This window comes from Lepisosteus platostomus, chromosome 14 (assembly GCF_059453375.1).
Source record: "Lepisosteus platostomus isolate fLepPlt1 chromosome 14, fLepPlt1.hap1, whole genome shotgun sequence".
Lineage (NCBI taxonomy): Eukaryota > Metazoa > Chordata > Actinopteri > Semionotiformes > Lepisosteidae > Lepisosteus > Lepisosteus platostomus.
In genome coordinates this window covers 28,455,051-28,481,688 of record NC_142624.1, presented here as the reverse complement: position 1 = coordinate 28,481,688, position 26,638 = coordinate 28,455,051, and the positions used below count along the sequence as shown (strand labels likewise).

General features: G+C 38.0%; 1 protein-coding gene across 4 annotated transcripts in view; it reads right to left on the bottom strand.

The window, feature by feature from the left end:
* The window catches only part of LOC148649166 (RNA-binding motif, single-stranded-interacting protein 1), a 77,108-nt gene that overhangs the window by 29,668 nt on the left and 20,802 nt on the right, over positions 1 to 26,638 (bottom strand). For 2 of the 4 annotated variants that reach the window (XM_088605471.1, XM_088605469.1), the window contains exon 2: positions 5,930 to 6,108. In XM_088605471.1, coding sequence (XP_088461597.1) covers positions 5,930 to 6,108 — 179 coding nt within the window. Of the gene's footprint in view, positions 1 to 5,929; positions 6,109 to 13,918; positions 14,439 to 20,883; positions 21,029 to 26,638 lie in introns of those variants that run through there. The other 2 variants (XM_088605470.1, XM_088605472.1) reach the window with 2 other exon arrangements.

Sequence of the window (26,638 nt, the reverse complement as noted above, 5' to 3'; positions counted from 1 at the left end):
AGTGTTTAAAATTAGGCCTTTTTTGCTGAGATAGTAAATAACAAAATGAGAAAAGTGAGTTACAGATTTTTCTGGCCTTTTGTGAGACCACCTTAGATACAGTAATTCATCCACAATATAAAAGGCTTGCCCTGTAATTCGCTTCAAAATGATGATCATAAAGTTAGATAAAATGGGTCTGGAAACCATCTTAAATAATACTTTCAACAAATATCGGTCCTCCATAATTAAAACTTTTAATCTTTTGGAAAACCATATGTATTACTCAACTTCACATAAGAAAGGGAAACAGGGAAAATTAATTTTTGACATTTCTTTGCAAGAGACAAGAAACAAGGTTGCTGGTACACAGCAAAACCATTAGCTAGTGCTGAAATTCTATTACAAATGAATTAACATACTGTAGCCAGACGGACTAGTGCAAGAGTCCGAATCAGATACAATGTCATTTCTGCAAGACCCAGCGGGTGAACAATGGCTTCTCATTTCACCCACCTTTCCTTTTCAAACCTTATCAGATTACGGTTGCCAATCAGGGCTCTTGTTACTATTTGCTGCATGGTTATTGATTTCCGTGGACACCATTAGAGGATATTCTGAACGGCAAATAGTGGAATTGAATTATAAAACGGGGTGAAGCATCCACTTGATTCTGGGCACTCCACAATCTCTCACAGGGCAGCACCAACAAAAAAATAACCGCATATAATGTGACTGTATGTCAGTTTGGCTCAGAGGCATTTCACTACCTCAGTTGTAAAGGTAGTATTCAAAGGAAACACCACATTAAAAAAAAGTTTACTTAAATGGAGAAAGCAAAGCATTTCCGCGTTATACAGACGCAAACATGATCAATGGACTCTTTTCATATGTTCAGAAAATGAAGATGAAGTTCGCTGACTAGGCATCCCATTAAAACACAAACAAAATAACATATTACATGATTGAAACAGCTAGCATTTAAATACAACTGTTACACCCTCACTATATCTTCAACAGCAATACCTGATGGTATTCCTTGAAGGGCTGTTTAAGGAAAAGTAATGATTTTGGAACACAGCCCATCTTCTGGATTTGGCCATGATCTGAATCAGAAATCTAAATAAATGGTAGACTTTGAAGGCACCCATAAACACAGTTGCAAGAGTGCTTTTCTAAATGTCTTTTAACCACTGTAAAATTGGAAAACCCTACAAAGCAATGAGACAGACCACATGAGAAAACTCCAGTAATATTTGAATACTCATGAAATTAACATTATATGTGAAATTACAGTTTGTTTAGACCATTAACAGCTTACTGCAAGACAGCCATCACCTGTAAATTAGTACACAGACAGCAGAGGAAAATATATCTGAAATGAAAAAAAAAGTATTTTTAACATTTGCATTCTAAACAAACGACCTATTTTGATTATCACTTTAATAATAAAAAGAAGGGTTAATGCAGACCACTGAAGAATCCGATAATTATACTAGCTGGTTACATTGTGCAGTGGAAAGCCAGTTTCTGAATGCAACTGTAATGGGAATACTGTTACTTTAGAGCTTCTGAAAGCCACTGCTTTTCTGTTGCTAATCAGATTGAATGTCTATGTGCAGGCCATCAGAAAGCAATTCTGCAAAGCCAGAGGCTAGTCCGGGCAAAAAAGGTCATCCTTATTTCATGTACTTGCAAAATGCATTTCATTATCAAATGTCTGGTAGTTCTTATACTTTTTTTGTAAACTGTTATAAATTACAAATCTGTTTTGTAATATTTGCCAAACTCCAAAGCAAGTCAAAATACTGGGATTTTCACATTTTCTGTACACTGCAATTTCCCTCACGGGATCAATAAAGTATCCATCTATCATTTCAAAATAATCATAGTATATATAAAGCCACAGCATCAATATTATTAATGAATTAGTCTTATTTGTCTTTTAAGTTATACAGTCTCATTAACAGTGAAACACATTTCAGGTCTCATTCACTGCTTTCACAGTGTACGACCCATATAATGGAGGACCAGCATGTCAGCAGGTTTTCAGTTCTATTTAGTTCAACACCCTACATCAGCTCTTTATTAGCTTAACTGGACCAATTCAACAGCTTCTGGCTGCTCTTTAGATGCTGGTGCTTTCAAGACACCTAGCAAACCTTGAAATACACTGCAAATACTTTGCCATTCTCAACATTCATAAGCATAAATATTATACAATTGTGAAAGGAACTCATTTAGTAAATTGTACAGGTTGAGATACTGCAATATTGAGATGGAGATTAAGCACATATAGATTGCAAAATATGGGTGCTAATCAAATATGCCCACAATGCTTTTATCCTTTGCTGTGTTTACACTGGCTTGCAAAGTCAATAATGTGTGAATCTGTTATCAGTTGGCTTGGCTTTTTTTTTAAATCCAAGCTGCCTTCAAAATCATCATGCATGGAATGTGTCACACCAGAAACAATCTGTTCTTTGTAATCCTTGGCTATACTGGGTGCTTGAACTTGGGGGGAAAAAAGGGACAAGATTTAACCATCGTCACTTCAGCCAAAATGTACCCATGATGGTTAAAACAATGAATGCCTCCTTTTACTGTATGCATGATTCATGTTTTGTGTTTATTCAAAGCAAGGCGTTCTAATTGATTAACAATTAACTGGCTGATGACAGCAACAGGCTTTGATCTTTTAATCATTAACTGATTAATATTCCCTAGCTGGGGTGGAAAAACAAAATCGTGAAATATGGGATCTCCTAAAGGATTAGTCAGCCTAGCTAAACTAGAAGTTAATTACACATTTTATTGTTTTCTCTTTCTGCTTTTCAGCATGGAATTAACCTCTGCAGCACACACAGAATGACTGCCCACTCTAACAGTTTGGAAAGTATACCAGTCTTTCAAAATAGTTGTATTTACACTTGCACTCCAGAATCCCTTTGATTAGGTTCTGGGAACGTTTTGTTAATGAATGGTACAGTTACCCTTGCAAAACACAGCAGGGGGCATTTCTGTAAAGCACACAGAGCTGATGTGTGCACTTTGAATATAGGCTTTCATTCTATATATTTAGGCAGGCATCAGCTCTTTTAACACTATTGTGGCTCAGCTTGTTATTCCCACACATTAAACATATTCGAAAAATGAAAATATGAAAAAAACACTGATCACTGATCACTAATTATCAAGGATATGCAATTAAATTTCTAAAGTCATTCTAAAATTTACAATGTACAATGAGAAAACAACCCAATATGTATATCTACACATCTATCCAATTCTTTAAATAAATGATATAGCATACTCCATAAAACTTATCTATCATTTTTATTCAAGGTTCATAGAATGGGATTTGCATATTAAGTGTTAAACTCGTCTGTTGATTTTAATTTTGGAATAAGTAAATATTACATACCAATTACATTTCGAATGGGCAATGATTTTAAGGCTCAGCTCTCTAGCAATGAGAGAATGAGACATGTGAACATGCTCCTCTAACATCCTCCTGTGCTGCCATCATCATTTATCACACTACAAGCTCTGCAGTGTCAACAGGAAAGTTAGTGCTAACTGGAAGAGCAGTGTGTCCATCACTAGAGTCACCACTAACCCATGGGTAGCTGGCATGTTAGAGGAGTCGCTGTGAGCTGAAAAGCTGAGAGCCCTTAACATACCCTACCCCAGCCATGCTCTGCCAATTGAGTGCCACCAGTTGGGAAATTGTAGTCATAGTGGCCTACTACAAATATTCATAATGCTGGAAAAAAACCCTGAGATTTGTTTGTCATCCATTGGACAAAAAAAGAACAGAATTCATGTTGTTCTTCAACTGCACTTCAGTTGAGTGAGTTAATTAAACCTACAGTAAGTTACATAAATTCAATGTACTGCCATACAGAACATGCATAGTTCTCTCCAAAAGAATGGCTAGGCTTTTCATTACAGATACACGATTTATTTTGTTGTAGATTGCAAGCGTTGCACTATCGAACCTCATTGTGCATCCCTTATTGTAATTTTATTGCCATTCCATAATTGAATTCATTTTATTGTACTTTCTTGTAATCACATCTATATTTTGCTTTCTAGTTAGTCAATATAAAACTAAGTCTCCCTAGATGAGGGTGTCAGCCAACCAAATCCAACAATAAATCTAGAATATAAATTACCATTCCATTAAATATAATCTCTCTGAGGCCCCAAAGCAAAGTTACTTCAGTTTCTCACCATACTTGCTGTTGAAAATAAACTTAAAATAGTTATATTGAAATGTATTTCTTTTGTTATATTAGATACAGGGGTAGTGTAAAATGAAGAAATTGTTATATCACCCTGCAACTCACAACTGGCAACCCACTGAAGCTAAGCAGGTGTGAGCCTGGTCAGTACCTGGATGGGAGACCTCCTGGGAAAAACTAAGGTTGCTGCTGGAAGAGGTGTTAGTGGGGCCAGCAGGGGGCGCTCACCCTGTGGTCCATGTGGGTCCTAATGCCCCAGTATAGTGATGGGGACACTATACTGTAAACAGGCGCCGTCCTTCGGATGAGACGTAAAACCGAGGTCCTGACTCTCTGTGGTCATTAAAAATCCCAGGGCTCTTCTCGAAAAGAGTAGGGGTGTACCCCGGTGTCCTGGCCAAATTTCCAATTGGCCCTTACTAATCATGGCCTCCTAATAATCCCCCTCTATGAATTGGCTACATTACTCTGCTCTCCTCCCCACTGATAGCTGATGTGTGGTGAGCGTTCTGGCGCACTATGGCTGCCGTCGCATCATCCAGGTGGATGCTGCACATTGGTGGTGGTGGAGGGGAGTCCCCATTACCTGTAAAGCGCTTTGAGTGGAGTGTCCAGAAAAGCGCTATATAAGTGTAAGCAATTATTATTATTATTATTATTATTATTTTGATTTCATGGCCAGCACAGGAAATTGTTGGATTTTTTTTAGTTGCAAATACCTTTTTGTACACCTATCAGAATTACTGTACAGTGCTCAACTCCAGAGCATTAAACTTTAACAGCCATACATTTTTGTTCAGATAAAATTAAATTCAGTGCAGATCTATGTTGTGAATGATACAGGTGATGCAAACTAAAAATACCCTTACTACTGCAATACATAGCCTAACATTTCTTCCAGGCTAAAATGTATAAAACATCGATTTAGGTAACTACGTAATATTACCCAATTGAAAAGGTTCATACAGCTACAACTGCTGTATCTGCTATGAGCTTACCTAAAAAGACAAAGGGAATTTATTTGCCTACAGAGCTGTGCGCTCCAGACAAAGACACCTCACACACAATAAGGATGCGACAGCAGATTCTAGAAGAGCGAATGTGCTGCAAAGTCAGCTTCACATTGTGCATGGGGGGGATTTCATGACGGGAAAATGAGATTTCAAAGTCACCTTAGTGGTCCTTTTATACTAGACTGGTATACAGTAGCACAAGAGGCTTAAGCAGCAGCCAGCCTGCATCTATTACTTATAGCAAGCAGTTCTGGGAGAACAAACACATACCAAAACCCAGCATCAATGCCAGAACTGCCAGTTTTTATTAGGTTCTAGTTTGTCCTTGCTGCTACCAACATATCATTTGTCATTTTAAATTAAAATGTAATGCCATCAGATTTTCCAGGACCATGCATGACACCATCATTTACTTCAATTCTTAACTGTACATGCAGAGATGTGTATATATATATATGAAACCCACGCTAGGCAGCTTCATTGTCTGTAAAAAAATGCGGGCAAATGTCCTGTGTATATATATATAGCAGTATCATACTCTAAACATGTCATCACATATGATCCATTAGATGTCTAGATTATGACTGGATCTATGGACAGGAAAAGCAAATGAACTTTCCAGCATTCATGCTGCAGTGATCTTTATTTCTTCTTGCTCATATAGTTTTAGGAGAAGCTACATCAACTCACGGTTGGCAGAGTTTGACCAGGTCCTGATCTGTTGTTGCTGGAGGCAGTCCTCGAATATAAAGATTGGTTTTGCTGAGCTGCTCCCATCCTGCACTGCTGCTGCTACTACTGTTGTTGGTGCTGCTGTTAGTACTGGGACTGGGCGGCGCCATAGGGTGCGAAGAGGGAGCAACAGGTTGCTGCAGAGGAAGAGAAAGAAAATATTAGCGACATTGACCTCTGGATCATGGGTCAATTGAGCAAAAAGGCTAGTGTTGTGTACAACTCGTGGATGTTGTAAGTGAAAACTGCTGATTCATTGATACCTCCTATACTGACCTTATTGGTCATTGACGCGGAAAACTTTACTAAAAACAGTCTGTGTGTTAATGCAATGCACGGATATCATGGTATTCAGCATTTGCTAGAAAGCACACTGGAATTCAAAAGGGAAACAGAGCTGCAACACAACACCAATGTGACACTCAAAGACTGTGTGAGATGGCAATCCTCACACCTTCCAGTGACTGCTGAGCTAACAAGTCAAGTTCGATTTCCCATGCAGTGCAACTTACTGCCTTATGGCACTTACAGGAGGGAATCACTCACACGTAAAATCAACAACTGCCAAGAAGGTGCTGATGCCAAATTACAAAGGCAAATTTCAAGACTGACATCAAAATGCAACACATCATAAAAACAAGGTTTTGAGAGTCTGACTATATACAAGGGCATAGATCTCATCAAACAATAAGCCCAAAGCCAGTGCTGACTCAGATGCAAGTGCAGTGAAATTTTCAATTGCTTCTTTTCTTTAAGCAAACCACACGGATAAAAATAAACCCATTTCCTCCTTTGCAATAGTTACGTGTAATCAAATTTAAGATGCATTATAAGAAGAGACTTCATTCCATATATTCAATCTAACTTCCAAACTCAACTGTAAACAAACATTCATTTCTAAAAAAAAATCTTCATTTTAATTGTAATGTTTTACATCTTCCGCGTAATAACCGTGGGCTGGAATGTCTGATGTAGTCTAATCTGTCACATGATCATCTCTTGGAAGGAAATATATATTTAGACGTGTACTTCATCGTAGCCTCATCAACCACAGCTCAAGACGTAACGCAATCTTTTGCTGTGTACTTCTAAAGAAGGTACCAGATGTATATGTCATTTATCGCATGATCTTGACTAGCAATGACATCTTCTATTACACAAAAAAAAAACAAATTTGCACTTCCTGAGTGACCTCTTTGCCTCTCCACCCCCTCCCCTCTCCCAACTTTTGTTCTTCTGTGCTATTTAATCTTTGCCTTCTGCCCTGTCTTTCTCACACCTGAAGAAGTCTTCACAGCCGAAACGTTGTGTTTTCAGCATAGAATAAACCTATTTCTTGTTCCTTTGCAGACTACACATGCTGACGCAGCTACCCACCTCAACTACTATAAAAAAACAAATGTCTAACAAAAAAAAGCTTTGATGGTAAACCCAGCATATTCTAGAAATTGTAACTGAAACGAATGTTGAATAATTGAGCAATTGCTTTAGTTCAGTTTGAACTGAAAAACATGATTATGTTTAAAACTTGTTACCTAAATCTTTTACCCAAGGCTCCGATCACTCTTAAGAACACAGCAGGGGAAGTTCATGGAATGCGAAGCACAGAGTGGTGACAGAATTTGGCAATCTTCAATTGGAGGCAGTCCAACTTTAAGATCAGCTTCCAAAGCTCACATGCCATCACCAGTACTAGAACAAAGTTAACCTTGTGTTTTTGAAATGTCTGCTGCTTCAGATCCTGGATTACCATAGTCTTTGTTTAATGCCATGGGATGTTATTTCTGTGACATGCATAACCTTTTGCCAGCATATTCAAATCTTGCACAAAAAAAAAAACAGATAACCCTGTATTAAGTTTTAGAGAAGAATACATTTCAGGGGTGTCTGGGTGGCATTCTGTTCCCTTGAGTTGTAAACATGGTGTTCTTCATGGATGAAATAGTCATATAGTGGATTTTATATGAAAGGAGGCAAGACTAATATGATCCTGCTTGGGTTATTCAATGCATAGCCTGTGCTATCTATTGAATCCAGCTGAATGCAATACATCTGTGAGATACAATATGTAGTACTGATATTTGTTAGAACATGTAAAATAGATTAGTTCACATCCACTAACCCTTTATTTTTTTTCAAGAAATTGAATTTTGCCAATCGTAGGGCAGTAAAGAATTCATTTTCAAAAACTGCATTTGTTAAAATTGATTCATACAAATGTAAAATGTCATTTTAATGTATAAAATGTTTTTCATAATATGTTTTGCCACGGTGTTTTTTTAATGAAGTTAACGTTACAAACTTTGTCAATAATTTCCAAATAGGGAAAAAAAAACCATGACCTGAACCTTAAAGTGAGGCAAAGCTCAGCTAAAACGCCCTCGACTTGTTTTAAGCAAGCCATAGATCAGCCCACAGTGGTATACCATTTCCTTCCTTTTACTCATTCATAAAAGAGCACAAGTACATCTGGTATTCTCTTTTAAGAGAACTGCTTTTGGCGAGATTTGCAATAAATGCCAATATTAACAGCATAGAGACCCAATAGGTTATTACTTAGGATTCAAAACTTCGAAAACTCTTTGAAAACCGAGACTCAGGAAATCTCTATAACCAAGAGTTTGATGGAAGCCAAAAGCATGTGGAGAGAAGCTCATCCATATGATGGATGGTTACAGCATCTCTAAAAATGATGAATCTTTTAATACACTGTACTTAGGGTTACGTGATATCATGCTCATGGGCGGCATGGTGGCGCAGTGGTTAGCACAGCTGCCTCGCAGTGCTGGGGGCCTGGGTTCAATTACAGACCTAGAGGGGCTCTCTGTACGGAGTTTGGATGTTCTCCCTGTGTTTGCATGGGTTTCCAACAGGTGCTCCAGTTTCCTTCCACAGTCCAAAGACAAACTGGTTTCAGGGAAAATTCACCCTGGTGTGTGTGTGTGTGCGTGCACTCTGCAATGGACTGGTGTCCCATCCAGGATGTACCCTGCCTTGTGTCCACTGCTTGCTGGGATAGGCTCTGGCTCCCCCACGCCACGAAGAAGTAATCATAAAAATGGATGGATATTATGATCGCAAAGATTATTTTATGTTTATGGCTTGATAAGAACCGTAGCAGAAAGTGAAAGATTTGTTTGGCATTTAAAACAATCTCCACTTTACTTACATTAACGAAGACTAAAGCAATAAAAGTTATGAGAATGTGTGAAACAGCAGAGCAGTAACTTACTTTGATCCCTATTTGATTTTATTTGTATTTGATTTTGAAAGAGTACAGCAAAAAAAAATATTGTCTTCTAACTGGCTTACAAAAGAAGCAGCAAAACAGGAAGACGATCTAGAAAAGAGCATCTAAAATGGAAAGGCATTTTCAAGTGTGATGTCTTTCTTACTTAGCACTCACCAGTTTGAAAAACACTCTTACAGAATCCACATAAATTCAGATCTCTTTATAAAGCAAATGTCTCAGACCTACAAAATCTGCATGTCACCGAGGCTTACAAAGGTGAACTGGATTGATTATTCAGTACAAATGAGATGGATCAAATTGACCCCAACTGGGTTGTGTGCTAAGGTAAAACTCAGGATAAGTGTTAAATTTACAAACAAAGCAAATGCAGTATTGGAGACTTCCAAATTTCACACACAGCTTAAAAGTCGTTTCTGAGTTTTCTTCTTTCAAGGTAAACTTTTAAAGGTAGTCATTTTTCAGCTTAAAGTAAATTCTCATTGATCAGAGCTCTGAAGAAGGAGTTAGAAAATATTTGAGGTTCCAAAAACATTTCCTGACTGGTATAAATTTGGGAGTGCGCCATGGGGGTTACATTTTATGTGCAATTTCAGACTAAACACTAAAGACCAAGATTCATTATATGGAAGTGCGACTGACTCAAAACCAAATATATAAATATACAAAACAATGTCAGAAATACCATTAACATCTACTATATTTTACTTCCAAATTAGAACTATGGAAAAGAAGAAACAAAGTCACTTCACTCCAGGGTAAACTGTACTAAATTAAACTGGAGGAAAGCCCTGTCACCTTCCTCATGAGGACAAAGCCCTGAGGACAATTCAGAGTAGTCAGGCAAACCTAACCTGCAAGTCTTTGGGAAGCTGGAGAATACTGCGACTCCTCCCCTCAAGCACAGGAAGAATGTGCAAACACCACACAAACAGGAGCCAAAAGGCCAGAATCAAACATGACACAGGACCTCTGCCACCGCCACCAAGCAAACCCACCATTTTGACTGCAATACAACAATGAATAAAAAATCAGCATATAAACCAAAAATCTACTTTGAAAGCAACTTAAAAAATACCCAATTTGAGAGGTTTAAAACAAAATGGGGTTAATAACAGCAACCTACATCATAACACAAGGGTCTTGAATCCATAAGGATATACATAGGGCTTTTTAATAAATGTACCATACTCAAGTGGTTATACTCTAGATCAAATACTGGACTAAAAGGTAATGATTCTGTGTGGAGCTTGCATGGTGCTCTCTATTTGCACACATTTCCTCTCACTTTAAAGGGACAGGCTGGCTAGATTTAATGTGCTTTTGTCCCAAAAGAACAGTTTTTCCAGGGCCTTGCGACAGAGACGTGTTGTGATCAGCGCAAGAGCAAACAGGGGTTCTCAGTCCCACCTTGCAAAGCAGGTTTCTAGATTCAGATCAGGGTTGTCACAACCCTAACTAGGACAAGAGGCTTTCTGATAGCGGATGGATAGAAGTCATTTAAGAACACAGAGAGCTCAATGCACAGTAATTGACATTTACACATCAGCATGAGCTGCACGCATGATCACGAACTTCACATACAAAAAACACAGACCTGGTCTATCCAGGCTAAATGAACAATTCAACGGCAATAAAGTCAGACTGTGCAGCCAGTCTTATGCCGTTTTCTCAATACTTTCACTTATGCAGACAAAAAAGCGATATGCTAAAAGATAACTGGAAGGAAAAAAAAACAGACTTCTCTCTCCTTCTTGATTGATTTACCACTATCCCAAGACCCACTTGCACTGCCGAATGCCTTCATTAACTGATGTGACTTGGAATAAGACCCCTAAATGAATTCATCATCTTTAATCCAAACTACGAGTCCTTGAAAATCTGAGGAAGTGCTATAAATTGGTTTGTGCAAAAATACATTTTGAATTTTGACACATAAGCAATCAAATTTATTTTTTTTTCTAAATTCCATAACAGTTACGCATTGCTCACTTAACATGGTCAGAATCTGGAAATATTATTTAATTAAACCCCAAACACAAAAGGCTCATCCGTCAATGAAGACCTAAATAAGGTCATATATTACAGTCCCCAACAACTCAATGAACATGTATGATTCAAACTTTGAACAGCTGCGAAAGAGATAAAAGGTCAAGTGTGACATGTCTCCAATAACAGTGCGAGATGATTGAAAACCATTGGCATGAAGTTCTAAAACAAATCCAAAACATGATCTTTAGTGACAGGGAGAAAAGGAGGGTGAAATTCAGTCTTCAACCTCTCCTGCAAATAGTGCCATTGATTAGAAGTTCTAACAGAAAACATAGCTTTCCTGCATATACATTTTTAATTCATTTTGTTGTGTTTTGCTCATTCTGAATTAAACAATACCACACACAAACAGAAAAAGAAAAAAAGAACAATGTATTTTGATGACAATATTCAGCAACAAAAATCATTGTCCTTTCCAGCATTCATACATACAGTATATTCATGTATAAATAACACATAAATCTTATTCTAGTAATTTTAACATGTTAGTTTGAACAATTCAATTTCTTATTCTTGATATCCAGGTAATGTGCACAATAAACTTGTTTTTCTAGGTTTTGCAAACAAATAATATGATAAACAGTTTTTCAGGACTACAGTACATCAAGAAAGACCTCAAAACATTAAATGTTTTTTTTTTGGAAAAGATCAAATAAAGAAATCAGTTAAATTATTAACTGGATTTACTTATTTGATAGCTGAATCTCGTTCCAGTATAACCTATGCCGAATAGGCATATATTAAAGTTTAAATTACAATTAGCTTAAGAAGCACAGAAACATTCTAAGGATTTGGATTTCATAATGCACCTTCAATTTTACTATTAGATCATAATCATCATTTAAATTATGGTAGGCAGAGAAACGTAAGGAAGTTCCTGTTTTTCCCTAAACGATAAGGTTATAATTTATCTTTGACCAAACTGTTTCATGTGTGTTAAACTTAGGCACATAATGTAGGCTGCTGCTTTTGAAAAGAACAGAACACACTGTATCTGTTTTAGATCTTATGACATCATTTGTTAAGACTGCAAACTGGATCCCTTCTGAGAAACCAATGTGAATCATCTGACCACCCCATTGGTGGACAGACGACTCTGTAGGAAGTGTCTGGCTAACTGATGGCTATATGTGGACAAAGGGAACCTTTGAGACAGATGCCAGTGGTGCCCTAAGTTTTGTGTCCCTCTAGTACCCACACATTTACGGTTTCCGAAACCCTTTGAGGGACTGAAAGCCTATTTGTTTTCCTGGTTCTGCTGACCTATTAAGCCCCCTAAAGTCTGAGAAGTTTAAGGCTAGAAAAGAGTACATCTTATCAGTCAGCTGCAGATCAGAAGCGAGAGCCATATCCGCACTCCAAACACACAGTGCTTCCAGTAAAAGGCCTCGCCCTGAGAGCTTTTTCTCATTTCACTGCTAACACCCATAGAGCTTAGCCACCAAGCAAATGAACATGCAAGACCCCTGAAGTGTTACATACCGTGGCAGCCTTTGACAAAAAAAAAACAGAGACAAAAAAAAGACTTGACATTTCAACTTCTAAAACATCTGGTCCAAGTTAAAAAAAATAAATGGAAAATTACTTAGGAAGTACAAAGCACTTCTTTTTTAAAGTTGTCACAAGTAATTATAAAATATGGCACATTTCAAATGTTTGAAGAGGAAATAAAATCAAATGACAAATATAAGAGCAGGATTCTTTCTGTTATGCCACTTTTCATTATATTATGACAAGGTCACCGATTTTCTTTCAGTGACCTGAATTTAGCCCACGTATTAATTTGTATTCAGATGCGTTTCTGTCAATAGATTGAACATTTCTGGAAACAGCACGTGTGTGCACTTAGGAGTGCTCATATAGCCAATTATTAAAGGCCTAAGCTAGTTCTGTTTTCCAAACAAGATCGGTGAATGAAAAACAGAAACAGCAGCTGAGCAGCAAAGCTTGTGTGGTTCAGTATCACACAGACTCCATACTCACTTTGTAAAAGGACTGTTCTGTACCGCAAGATGCTGACACATACAGTACAGACCACTACAATAAACTTTTCCCCTCTCTAAGCTATAGTAGATTTACCGACCGACAGTATAGATTCCATGTCCTGGTCAATAATAGCTATTAGGAAACATATATAGAAATACAGTTTTTCAATGGCATTCACCAGGAAATCCCAAAATAACTTAGCGACCTGGTCGATATTACAATGGCTTTGTTGGTGTTAGGCTACCCAGTGTCTCCAGCTTATCTACTTCTCTACTTTCAGAATTATTTGTTATACCAACTTCCTAATGAAAGTAACTACATAAATGCCTTCCTGGCTCGCAATTATAACTACTTTAAAAATACTGCAAAAGCGGGCACATTCTGGTGTACATTTCGTACGACTTACTGTAGATCACCGATATCTGACCCCCATATTGAGATACATTTTATCAGCAGCAGTAAATAACTGCCCTCCACTGCCAGCATCTGACTTATCACCTCCATGGCTGCGGAGTTTCGGGATAATGTGCGTGTTTAGATACAAGATCTCAGTTACAGCACGGATAAAATAACACAACCGCCGGCACCTTAAAAACAAGCCTAAAGAACGCGTGTACAGGTATATTATAATAATTCTTAAACATTCATCTCAGGCCCACCTGCTTACGATATGTCGTCCTCACTGGGTTGGCTGTATTTGCAAAGATCATCCCTTAATTTCGAGTTGTCCCCGTTGCGCAGATGTTTGATTTATTTGTATCCAAAGGTAAACCCGGCAGAAAGTTATTTAATTACACTCTATACCAGATAGAGTTAAGGATTATGCGGAACCCAATAATCCTTGTCGTAATCACACGGAGTTGCCACTGTAATACGCAGCGTCCCAGTTTCTGTTACGGTGTATAGCGAATCTGCCTCAACTTTGATTTCCCAACCAGTTTATTTAACAGAGTTCATTGATCTCGGTTCAGTTCCCTGCTGCACAGATCCACCTACTGGGAAGGACGAAACCACTCGGTTATATTAGATAGGGAACGACCAAAAACAAACCGATCTGCCCCAGAACAATTTTTTTCACAGTATGCGAAGCTTATTTGTCACTCTCGTGGTTACTTTAAGCAAGCCGGTGATCTTGAAACCTCCTGCAACACACAAAACACACTGCTACGTCCTGAAATGTGTTGCATAGTCGTCCCCCACCCTCCGCTTGCAGCTCTTAGTATATTCTGGCAGGCATTCCACAAATTCCGTAGAGCTGTGATCGGGTGCTGCGTGTAGTTAAGGGAACGCCTGCGAAGATGCAGTTACAGTATTCGTGAATAATCGAAAATGAAACGTTTTATTTCTCACAGGGTTGGCATTCATATAATAATTAGTAGCTTAACACCAAATTGGGCTATAGATGATCCTTGTCTTGTGTCTGGCAACCTTGTTCTTAAAAAGGACCTTGTTTCTTAAACGCGATTTCGTTTTTATTGGTCGTGCTGGCCGAGTTTTGATTTTATTGTGATGTATTAACATTAGAAACATCGTTTCGAAAGGCATTCAACAGTATTAAACAATATAAATCATCCGTGTTGAAAGGGGAACAATGACTACACAGCACGAACAATTACCAAGAAAATGTGTCATTCAAAATATACTAAACATCAACTATTTTGCACCGGTTTCCTGTATCGATCGCTCAACAAAAAACACATTTCTAGACGGTGGATCTGTTAAATTCGGGTTGAACAGATTCGCCTACCCTTCTGCCCCTTATGAGACGTCTCTGATATATGAATGAAGTATTCTGACTAACCTATTCTTAATATAATTAGTTATTGTCCTCTGGGTGTAACACTGAGCATTCATGAACGCGCAGCCCCACCCTAACCACTCAACTTAAAATAACCAACCTAATATGAGCTAAATGCTCAAGTGTTAGACTCATACATAAAGCATTATACACACAGTTCCAGAACACATACTCCACAGGGGGTGACTTTCATCAGAGAGCAACAGGAGCTATGCTTTACATCTCTGATTTCTGCTTTAAGCTGATGGAGGAACACGCCTAATGTGTCTTAGTTTTAACTGGGACCTGAAACGAGTAAATCAATTATGTTAAAATTCAACGGTAAAGCAGGATACTGTTAAGTACAGAGTAAAACTTGCGCATACACTCAGACATCATAGATAGGAGGTTACTTGAACATAATGGTCAATAATACCTATAGTGTTGATATCCCTTATAATCTAATCATTATGCATGTACAAAATAGAAGATGAGTTACAAGCGGTCGGCACGGTGGGGCAGTTGTTAGTTGACGCCTTGCAGCGCTGGGGTTCAGTTCTTAGGATGCTATTTGTGTGTATGTTTTCCCTTTGTGTATGTGCGTTTCCTTCAGGTGCTCCGGTCCCCACCCACTGTCCAAACACATAGGGGTAATGTAAGTGGCTTCCTAGAAATTTGGCCCTGGTGTGTGTGCATGTTTGCGACTGTGTGTGCCCTGTAATGGACTGGCGTCCCATCCAGGGTGTATCCTGCCTTGCGCCCATTGGTTGCTGGGACAGGCCCTGGCTCCCCCACAACTCTGTATTGAATAAAGTGGTTAGAAAGTGAACAGATGGATGGAGTTACAATTGAGAGCAAGTCATTTAGCCAATCTAGCCCACCTGGTATTTAGTTGCTAAGTGAAGCAAGAAGCTATCAGCTTCAATGACTGGATGACTGACTACAGTAGCTCCATTCTGTAACAATTCTTGGGTTAAAGAAGTGCTTCCTGCTCTTGGTTGTATTAGTAATCTAACATTATATATATATAATAATTCTTAATAAGTTTGAATGAGTTCATATTGAGCAAACCAATTAAGCTCTCCAGGCTACAATGTAATTCTCTTAGTGACTTCTCCAAAAAATTAGATATTTGTACCTTTATATTATAATCAAAAACCCTAGAATGTGCCAAAGGATGCTGTTCTATGCAAATAAATGTAATAACTAATCTCTGGCTTTAGATTTAAGTACTGTACTGCACCACTTGTAGTAATGGGAGTTCAGACAAATACAGCATAAGGAATATACCATAGACCTCTTACCATGAAGAAAATGCCAGCTGCTTTAAAGGGTAATCTACCAACAGAGATAAAGTTCCACTATATTAATCAGCATTTTCAATTTATCTGGATAATTAAACACGTAAATACAAAAAGAATTCCAGTAATACACCCGCAATTCATTAATACCACCTAGAGTAATAAAGCACATATAGTTCATTTGTGATCATCATCACCTTCTCTTTAGCATTGAATTTAAACATTTAATTTCTTTATCAGAAAAAAAATCCACTTTCTCACCCCTTCACAGTTCTGAGGGTCCTTTAAAGTCTGCTAGTGGAAGCCTTCATTGATTACAGACACTGGGACAGTGCCTTCATTCCCAACACATTGTCTAAGGTCATGACCACTCTGTTGATTCTTATCACTTAGTAGTCTACATTCACAATCGTGATCAGCTCATACCTCCACACAGCTCTGATTCCCATCATCGCAAACACTAAGAACAGAAGCTGCAAATGGCACAGGCTGATTGAAGTTTAATTCTAAAGATGATAACCCACTAACCTGTCAGTAAATCCAACACAGCCATTTCAGTAACTAAAGGAAAACACCTGTCCGCTTCAAAGCCTGGGCAGATTTCTGTAAGAACTTTTACCACATTTGGGAAATAAGATATGGGCCACACATTGTGTGTTTCTAGCACTCACTTTTAAAACATGCTCCAAATGTTTTAAAAACTATCAGCCTTATAAGAAATTAGTAGGGAGTTTCATTGATTTCAAATACAAGGCAATTTAAAGGCAAGTAATAATGGTTCAAGGCACTCTGATCAAGAATGATTAATATGGGGCCAATCGATGCCTCTGGGAATTAACTAAAGTAATCTTCTCTAGATATAACTTTTCTAATGTCTGCATTTAAAACATTTTTAAGTGTGGTACTAAATTGTAACATTGACCATTAAATGTGAACACTTTGAAGTGACAATGGAACAAAACAACATTGCTTTTTAGCAATATTTGACAGTCACAGCGACTAGATTCATACTCAACCCATTGTTTTTGTACATTGGATTGAACATTTGATATCTAAAATGAGGTTAATATATTATGTGAGAATAAGAATTGCCCTGTTTATACTCATGTTCTGATTCTTGCTTGAAATATACTCTTAAGGTTTTCCATGCAATATAATGTTTCCTGTCTAGCAGCAGTCCTGCAAAGAGAAACGCACATGAAACTTATATTTAGAATATATAGTATTTATGCAAAACTGTTAACACAATTAATTGCTGCAAACTGCTTCAACTGGGCTGTGTATTGTGGAGTTGTAAAACTGTCATTTGAAATAGGCCGCTGTCCGAAGCTATTTTCCATTTCCTAAAATAAACAAAATATCATTGAAAGCTCAAAAACAATCATTTACAAAATCAAGAAATTCCCTGGCCAGTCTTTAGTAGCTAACTGGGTCTAAAGAAAAGACCCAAAAAAGGAGTATAGAAACATATCTCTTTTCATATTACCTATAGCCTTCCTCATATGAGCTTCCATTTATACCTGCAAAGATGTCCTCCTTTTCTAGCAGCAATTAAATGTATTGCTACCAGCAAGCCTCGGGGCTGTACACTACAGCACTTATATCATATAAATCATTTTTGACAGGAAAGAAAGAAATTAATTGAATGTTAGCTAACTGGATTATAAATGAGTGTTTCGTTTCTAGCCCTTACCAAATTTCTGTAGCTATGAGAAACATATTTTATTCTGTGAACCAACAAAACAGAAAGGACCTATTCATATCACAATTCAGAATTTCTGTAAATTCTTTGTCAAGATGTTAGATGCGAGCAATATAAAAGAATGAATCACTGAGCATGGATTTTATCCTGCCAATAAAGTTATATTGATGTGATCAAATGATAATAATCAAATGACGTGATTACGAAAAAAATCTTAATAACAATTCTATTATGTATTATGTATGTATGTTAAGCTTCTATAAATTGAGAAAAAGAGAATAAATTGAACTGAAACTTTCATAGAGAGCAGAGTTCTTTATGTGACCTGCTGACATGGACTGAAAGAGTTCAGACCACTGAGACATGTGGTTTGCTTTCCAAATATGGAAATAAATCACAGTTCTGTTAACAATGTGTTACTGTATGTACAAAACAACACCACAGACATGGCTGCAGCACAGAACAAAACTAAATTAGTAGGAAAGCTGATTCGTAGAAAATCCCCTTCAAATGCACACGTTCCAAAACAGTTTTTAAAGTGCATGAATTCAATTATTTAAAACTCAAAATATATTATTGATAACTGGGAAATAGGAGGATGCCACCTAAATATACCACATCAGGTTTTGAAAATAAGATGAATTAAAATGCCTTATGACTGCTAAGACTATGCCTCCTGTGGTCTCGCATGTTTATGCAAACGGAAATGGGAGACAGCAGCAATGTGAGGATGACTTTTGCAGGGCATAAAAGGCAATACTGAATCAACTGCAATAAAGAAAAAGTGAGACATTTCTAGAACACCACCATTCTTCAGCAGTAGGCACATTAGAAGATTGTGAGATCAAATCCCAAAGCTCTGCCTGCCACTTTCCTCGGTGATTGGACATTCAGTTTCCTTGCAGCAGAGAGGGTAACCTGATTCCATGCTGATCTACTGTCAGTAGCATCACAGCTTGTTTAAAGGAGGCACATTACAAGACATAATACCGGAATACAGACTAACAGCCTTATTTTGTGTTCTCAGTAATTTTTTTCTAGACCAAATGTGGTTCATTCTAAGACATACCTCAACCTACATCGTGTAGTAAAATTAAACAGGGAATATACTGTATTGTCGGTGTTTTACCTCTACCTACTCTATTGTGAAAAGCTGTGTCATTTTAAATAATTGCTAATAAGATTAATACATCTATTCTTTTGCCTAATATAAACACGATATATTTGTGAAATTCTGACAAAAAGAGCACATCAGCAGAAAAGCAGGAAACACCTTTGTGAATATTGCGTGTACAGTACACTTTTGCACATTTTGACAAATGTGAAAATAGTTCATTTAAACTTCCTAATTATCTTTAAGACATCTTCAACATATGCACTTAATATATCCAGTACTAGGGAAGGGTAAATACGTTTTACTTAAGTGTGACATTGTAATTTTGTTAACTATCAAAGTAAAATAATATTTTAAGTACCTAAATACTAACAATTGATTGGTACAGAAATTAACCTTTTCACCTTTTTTTGCAACTAGAATTTGTACAATTTCTATAAATTCAGTTTTGATGGGTGACTCTCAGAGAGAGAAAATATTGCTTTTGAGTCCCATGAGGCAAACCGAAGGTCAAAAGTAAAATGAGAATGGTCATTTGCTAGGCCAGTATATAGTAGCAGAAGGCCAACAAAAGAAAACAGAAATAATGCAGATGTACCATGGCTGTAGGTCATTGCTTAAAAAGGACTAGAAACCACGTGGAATGTTATAGCCTATTTCAAATAGTTTGCTCAAATACACAACATCCTGTTCCTTCCTCCTGTTAAAGATATTTGCTGATAGGGATTCACAAATTCTACAGTACATATTTTATCCTACTGTTATTAGTTATGTGTGGATTAATTACTTTTGTTAAATACATCCACATTTAACAAACAAATAACCATTTATAACACAAGTCATAGAGCTGTGTTCACATGGAAGGCCTACTTCTTAAGTCCACATTTTTATAATGTTTAAATCTCACTACAATATGAACTCTTAGTTTTACCAAACAGGTACAAGTAATCCTAAAATAACACATATATGGTTTAGAGAATAACTGTTAATTATTAGGTCATCAGCAAAGTTGCTCAAAAGCAAAGCTGTGGGTGAGATCTTTAGAAGTTTGAAGTTTGAGGACATCACTATTAATCTATTCATGTGAAGGGTGTTTTGACACAACACAGCTGTCTCTGCTGAATCGGCAGAGCAAACAAATGATCAGCAAAACCCCACCCCTGCCCTCCACCATATCCCTTTCATTTTCACTTCAAGCAAACCTGGCTAAAACCTTAGAGTTAAGCCATCCTCAACAAAGTCGTTACATGAATATTAATAGAGGTGTTAAAAATAATTCTAGATGCCTTCATACAAGGCTTAAAACAACACTAGTAGGAATTAGAGCAGAATTAGAACACAGCTGAATAGTTCACCTACATGTGCCTTTTTAAATAGATAATTATCAGCTAGAAAATATATTTCTCAATTGCAGTTATAGCATTTAATCTTTTTAAGTATTAAAGCACAAAGTTGTGCATGTTTCTTGAATTTCCTAGTCAGAATGAAGGAACCGATACAGTAACTATAATTCTATCGTAACGTTCCTTAACTCAATACTTGACAAGACATCCTTTCAGGGCTCAAATCTTTCACCCAGCAACTTCCTTCTCAGTCATTTCCTTAGTTAGAGCTGTCAACACCAACCCCTGCCACAGAGCCACTTCCAGACAGAGGAGAATGAAAGGGAAAATTGAATAACACTGCAGACCTGCAATCAGCAGAAGGCATGTAAAGAGCCTGGTATTTACCTTTTTGGTTGGTTGAATGGGGTGAGAACGAGGGCCGAAGCCCATCTGCGACAAAGACAGTAGCATCGTTACAGCTCTTGGGTGTCACAGTCAAGCAACGCCAGCAAGACTGTGTTATACAGGAAGCCAAGCTACAAACAGCAAATCCGCAAGTCAGCCCATTAGAGGGGGGTGGGGTAGACACATAACTTAATGCTGTGCATGCATGTGGATCATGGGCCGATTGCTAACAGGAGTACAGGAGACACCCTTCTGGTAGGGAAGGAGAGTAATGCACAAAAATATTTAGAAGTCTGTGGTGGGGGCTGGGCTTGGCCTCTGCACACTGTGAAGGCAATAACAGTAAAAACCCTGAGTCTCTCCAAACTCTGTGGATCACAGTACAAAAGTACAACAGATGACTCAAAGAAAGGAAATGATCATTTTATTTTATGTCCATTTTTCATCACAATTTGTTGTTTATTTAAACAGAAGAAGGGTCAACAAGCACAAGTAAAAGCAATATACACATGTGATTATACCTCTGGGGCCAGCTCAAACAGAAAACTGTTTTACAGAGGGCTCCTATCCAACCATCAAGATTCAGAGGAGGGGAAAGTTGAGAAGAAGGGATATTTTGAGACTTTTTCTTCATTCCATAATAATATCTAAATTTACAACTTAAATTAAATATCAAACTCAGACCGCTGTTCCCTGGGGCTCTCCTGCTAGTCAAATATCCTGCAATTCTTTTTCAGCTATAAATCAGTCACATGCCTGTTAGTCCATTTGTCACTTCCTAAAAAAAGTCAACAATCCATTACAGACTTTTCTTACCTAGAACATGCTGTTCTCAAATCTGTCATAATCAAACATGATTAAGCCATGTATGAATAGAAAATTTAAACGTTTAAGTATTTTATCTTTATTCAACAAAAAGTAGCCCTTGACAGTTAATTTTCTTGCTGATAAACGATACTACTAAGATCATTACATATTTGCATTTAATTATATTGCCTTCTCATTACCCACCCCTGATTCTTTCACATTTGTTTTTGAATAAACTATAGGCAATATAAGAAGACATTCTCTCAATGTGACGTTACTGCAGAGCAATAAACATACTGCAAGCACTGGAGTGTCATATTATAAAAATGTTCAGGATGTGTCAAACTGCACTCCATTCAAGGGGAAGCTAAAAGGATGACTGTAAAATTGGCTTGAATTGGTGAGAGAACCAGCTCTTTGCTTTCCAGACAAGTTCTTGTCCTTTAAATAAAGCTGTCAGTCTTTTAACCACAGTCACACCCAGATACTTAATGAACTACTCATACTACACACCTATAGCTAATTATAATATTTGGCCATTATCCTTTATAATATACCTTATCAAATATGCATTAATAATAGCATACAGTACTTGGATACTTTAACAATTTCAAGGTCATTTTAGCACTACTGCTGCATCATTATAAGTGGCATATTATTATTTCCTAAACATAGGTCACATTAATCAATATAGAAAGACTGGAGTAGTACTGTGAATAATAGCCTAATAAAGGAATTATTACACAGAATTTTAGCACTTTACTTTTTGTATACGGCTTTGGTAGGCCTGATATTTTTTTTACTTTTATTTCTGTATTTACCTGAAAGTCTATATTAGCATTATCAAACCACTTTGTTTTAGTGCACTGCATAATGAGGGTGAGGTTTGCTAATATATGTTTTTTTTTGTCTACATAACCCTTAAAAAACACCCATTTGAATTACACTGCAAGGAGGCTGCAGTCTGTAGCCTTTACATATGTCGATTTACACTAAATATTCTGTCTGGATTTACACCTACTGTTAAGACTTAGCACACAGAAAAAATGTAGAAATAGCAAAGTTAAAACTGGGAGGATTACATGTGTGTTCAAAAGCACACTATCAGGATTGCAATTTAGTGAAAAACAGCAGTGCAAGAACAATGAACCAGAACAATGAACACATAACCAGGGTGTGTGTTGCTTTTTCACTGTTAGAAGAAAGAAAGGGACTATACTGGCAACACATTACATAACACTATGGTTATAGCCATACAACAATAACATTAGTTATTTTAGTGGCCATAATGTTTAAAACATCATCATAAATACCATAAAGTAATTAATCTCAAAGGTAGCACTGGTTTTCTATAGTACAAAGAAATGGAAAAACAAACATTTTAACTGGTAGGTTTCAGGGAAGGCATACATGTAATCTGAGGATACAACTTGAATTTATACTTAATAAAATTCTGAAATGTCAGCAGAATACCAAGATCTTGAAAAAATCTCTCTGGTTAAATGGAAAATGTTAAATAAAAGTTAAATGCATTCATTTCTGCCAGGGAGATTATAGAAAGGTTTACAGTAGGGGTTGCATGAGTTCTGCATTAAGCCACTTCTGAAATTTGTTTCTATCATATCATTGCTTGGTTATTTATTTAATGTGCCAAAAGACTTGATCTGATGATAACATAATGTATTATTCTTTGTTAAAATAAACTACAGATCATTCTATGGTGTAGAGGATTTGGCAGATACCTTTGCAGTCAAAACATCTTTCTAAGGGTAGTAAACCAGGCAGTAAAAAGCATGCAGTGAGATATTCATTTTAACTGCTATGCTTTCTACACTCACACATTTTGAAAAGATTATTTTGTAAGAATTGACACAATTCACACAATTTGAATAACTTTGTAAGTTATTCAACACATGAAGACTTCTTTTCAAACCGTATGTTCATGACTAACTAGATCTAAAATGTTTTAATAAGATCTCTGTTGAGCTACATGGATGTGTTCTGAGTATGGCTTTTGTGCACTGAAACATTGAGAATATATGCGAATTATGAAGCAAAGAGGTGTATCCTACTCATCTTATTGTTTTGTCACAAAAACCTGTGGAGAGAGCCTCAAAAACGTTTCTTTTATTGAATGTCCTTTTTTCTAACACATCGGTTAGTCTTCTTCCTAAGGAATCCAAATATGTGATGCTCATTTTTCTCACAAAACACATTGTGATACCTGACTAAGAAAAGATGGTCACAAAAAACAGAAAGACAACACCATAGACAGTTCCTGAAACTTTGTATGGAGCATATGAATCACACAAACCAGCTGGTGATTTAATCTGCAATGTCCAGTACACGCTTGCAGTCAGGTGTGACCTCTCCAGAGTAATAAACTCCAGGAAACCTTACAGGCTTATGGTCCACAGTTGGCCATACTGTAAAGATGTTCCCCTCTGTCTCCTGAGAAACATGTACACATTCTTACTATGAAACCATTGTGGTTTCAGAAAGCCAAAATCAAAAACAAAAGAATTTGGGAAATGTAACTGCCGCTAAAGGAAATACCGTTCATGTGATAGTTGTTGTTGACCAGCTCATCCATATTTTCCTGTGTTTTCAGAAGGTATTGTGCTAACCTTTTTTGTCTTTTTTTTTCGGCTTGCATACAGACTGTTTTTCACTGGCATGACACAGTGACCCAATATTCCTCTGGCTGACAGGAAGATGAGCCTTTTGCACAAGAAGGTTGATTTTCAAACTACATTCTGGCATCCAACCAGTAATCAATAAAGGTGAAGGGATTGATCACAACCACCTACAATCTGCTGAAGCAATTGTGTTACTATAGCTGTCATGAACTAATTATGACCTATGACACCATACTGGTTTCCAAGAGAAAAAATGCAAGCTTTTTATTTCTGATTTTATTTCTCGGTTGTTGTGTATGTGTCGTGGCAGAAATGAGGGTGGTGAACGTAGAGATTGTTTCCTCGATCCACAGTTTCAAGGTAATAAAGCTGGTGGGTGGAATGACTATTACTTACTATGCCCTTACATAACATTGCACACAAGGATGGAAATGCAGGACAGCATTATTATGTTTTCACCTTTTGTTTGTTTTTGTAAGGGTGCTCATTTAGTATGTCATTTAAAGGACATTTATCATAATACATTTTCTTTTTCAGAGTTAAGAATCACAGACAGGTGTAAGAGGAGACGGGGAAGGGTCATCTCTAAGAGGTAATTCCGAAACGAAACGCTGAAAATGCTAGAGATGGACCTTAGCGAGATGGCGGACAAAAAGAATCAGCTGACCAGTAGATGGAAAGGGTCTACCTTAAGAGACAACGAGACACAGCTGAGACGAATCAGGAACCGGGATATAAGTGGCCCGGAGGCAGTGAACAGCGCGGAAGCCGGTAAGGTGAATGCGTTTTGGAGGAAAAGAGTGGAAAGAAGTGGATGTTAAGGATCGGGCTAACGAACGACTGCAAGGAGAAAGGTTTATGATTTTGGATTACGGACACTGGTTTAGGATACATCGCGGATTGTCTTTATTACGAACTTTTGGAACTCGGAACGAATCAGGACTAATGGAACGGATTACGGACTGTATTAGGAAGACAGTTGTTGGAAGAAACGCCACGGATCGGAGGACAGTAAAGTGTGGTGTAAGTACGACCTTCGTTTACATAAACTATTCCCCCGGAGACACCACAATTGGTGGAGGATGCGGGCAACTCCCGCTCGGGTTTGAGAATCGAAGAGAGCAAGTTTTTTTTTGTGTGTGTGTGTGCGGGTTCCGCTTTGCGCGTGTGAAGAAACGCTATGGAAGAATTAATACAGCAGTTGTCCCAGGCCACCCTCGCCCAATTCCAGGCATTGCAAGGACAACGAGAAGCTAACGAAGCGCAACTGGAGGCGAACCAAATCCAAAAAGAAACCAACGAACGAATTATAGAGGAGCAAAAATTAATACGCGCAGAGTTGTGCAGGTTAAGGGAAGAAATCCGGCAGGCCCCAGTAGCGGGGAGAGGCACCGCTCAGGAAGAACAAATTACGCTAGAAAAGATGACTGAGCTTGATGATGTGGAAGCGTATTTAACCACTTTTGAAAGAACTGCAGCTCGAAATGCATGGCCCAAAGAGCAATGGGCTGGGAGAGTAGCCCCTTATTTAATTGGAGAAGCCCAAAAGGCATATTATGATTTAAAAGAAGAAGATGCAGAGAATTATGAGACTCTGAAAAATGAAATATTGGCAAGACTAGGGGTAACCATGGCGATACGAGCAGTCCGGTTCCACAATTGGAGCTACCAGATGAACAAGCCTACGAGGTCTCAGATGTTTGACCTGGTACATCTGGCAAAGAAATGGCTCCAGCCAGAAGAATTAAACCCAGGACAGGTGGTAGAAAGGGTGGTGTTGGATCATTTCGTGAGGAGTCTGCCTGTGGACCTGAAAAGAAAAGTAAGTGAAGGGGATCCCCAGACCCTAGATCAAGCCGTGGACTGGGTGGACAGACACCATGCCACAGAGGCCCTGATTAGGGAGAGAAAAAGGGACTTTCGGAGGGAGGAGAGAAGAAGTCTGACTTTGGGGGAAGTCTGACTCAAGGGCCCGGCCATGGGAAGAAACCCGGCGATGTTTTAATTGTCAGGAAGAAGGGCATTTAGCCAGCTATTGCCCTGGCCTGCCCGAACCCATGCAGGTAGACCCCAGAGATGAAGCCCTATGCAACTACCTTACAGCGGGGATCCCGACCCGCGAGGATCCCCATCTTACGAACATCAAGATAGAGGGAGAACCCATCGAGGCCTTATTGGACTCTGGCAGTGCGGTGACCCTGGTGACCCCTACAATACTTCCGGGAGGACTAGAGATTCCAAGAACAAAGGGAATACCTATTACTTGCATTCACGGGGACACCAAAGACTATCCGACGGTCGAATTGAGC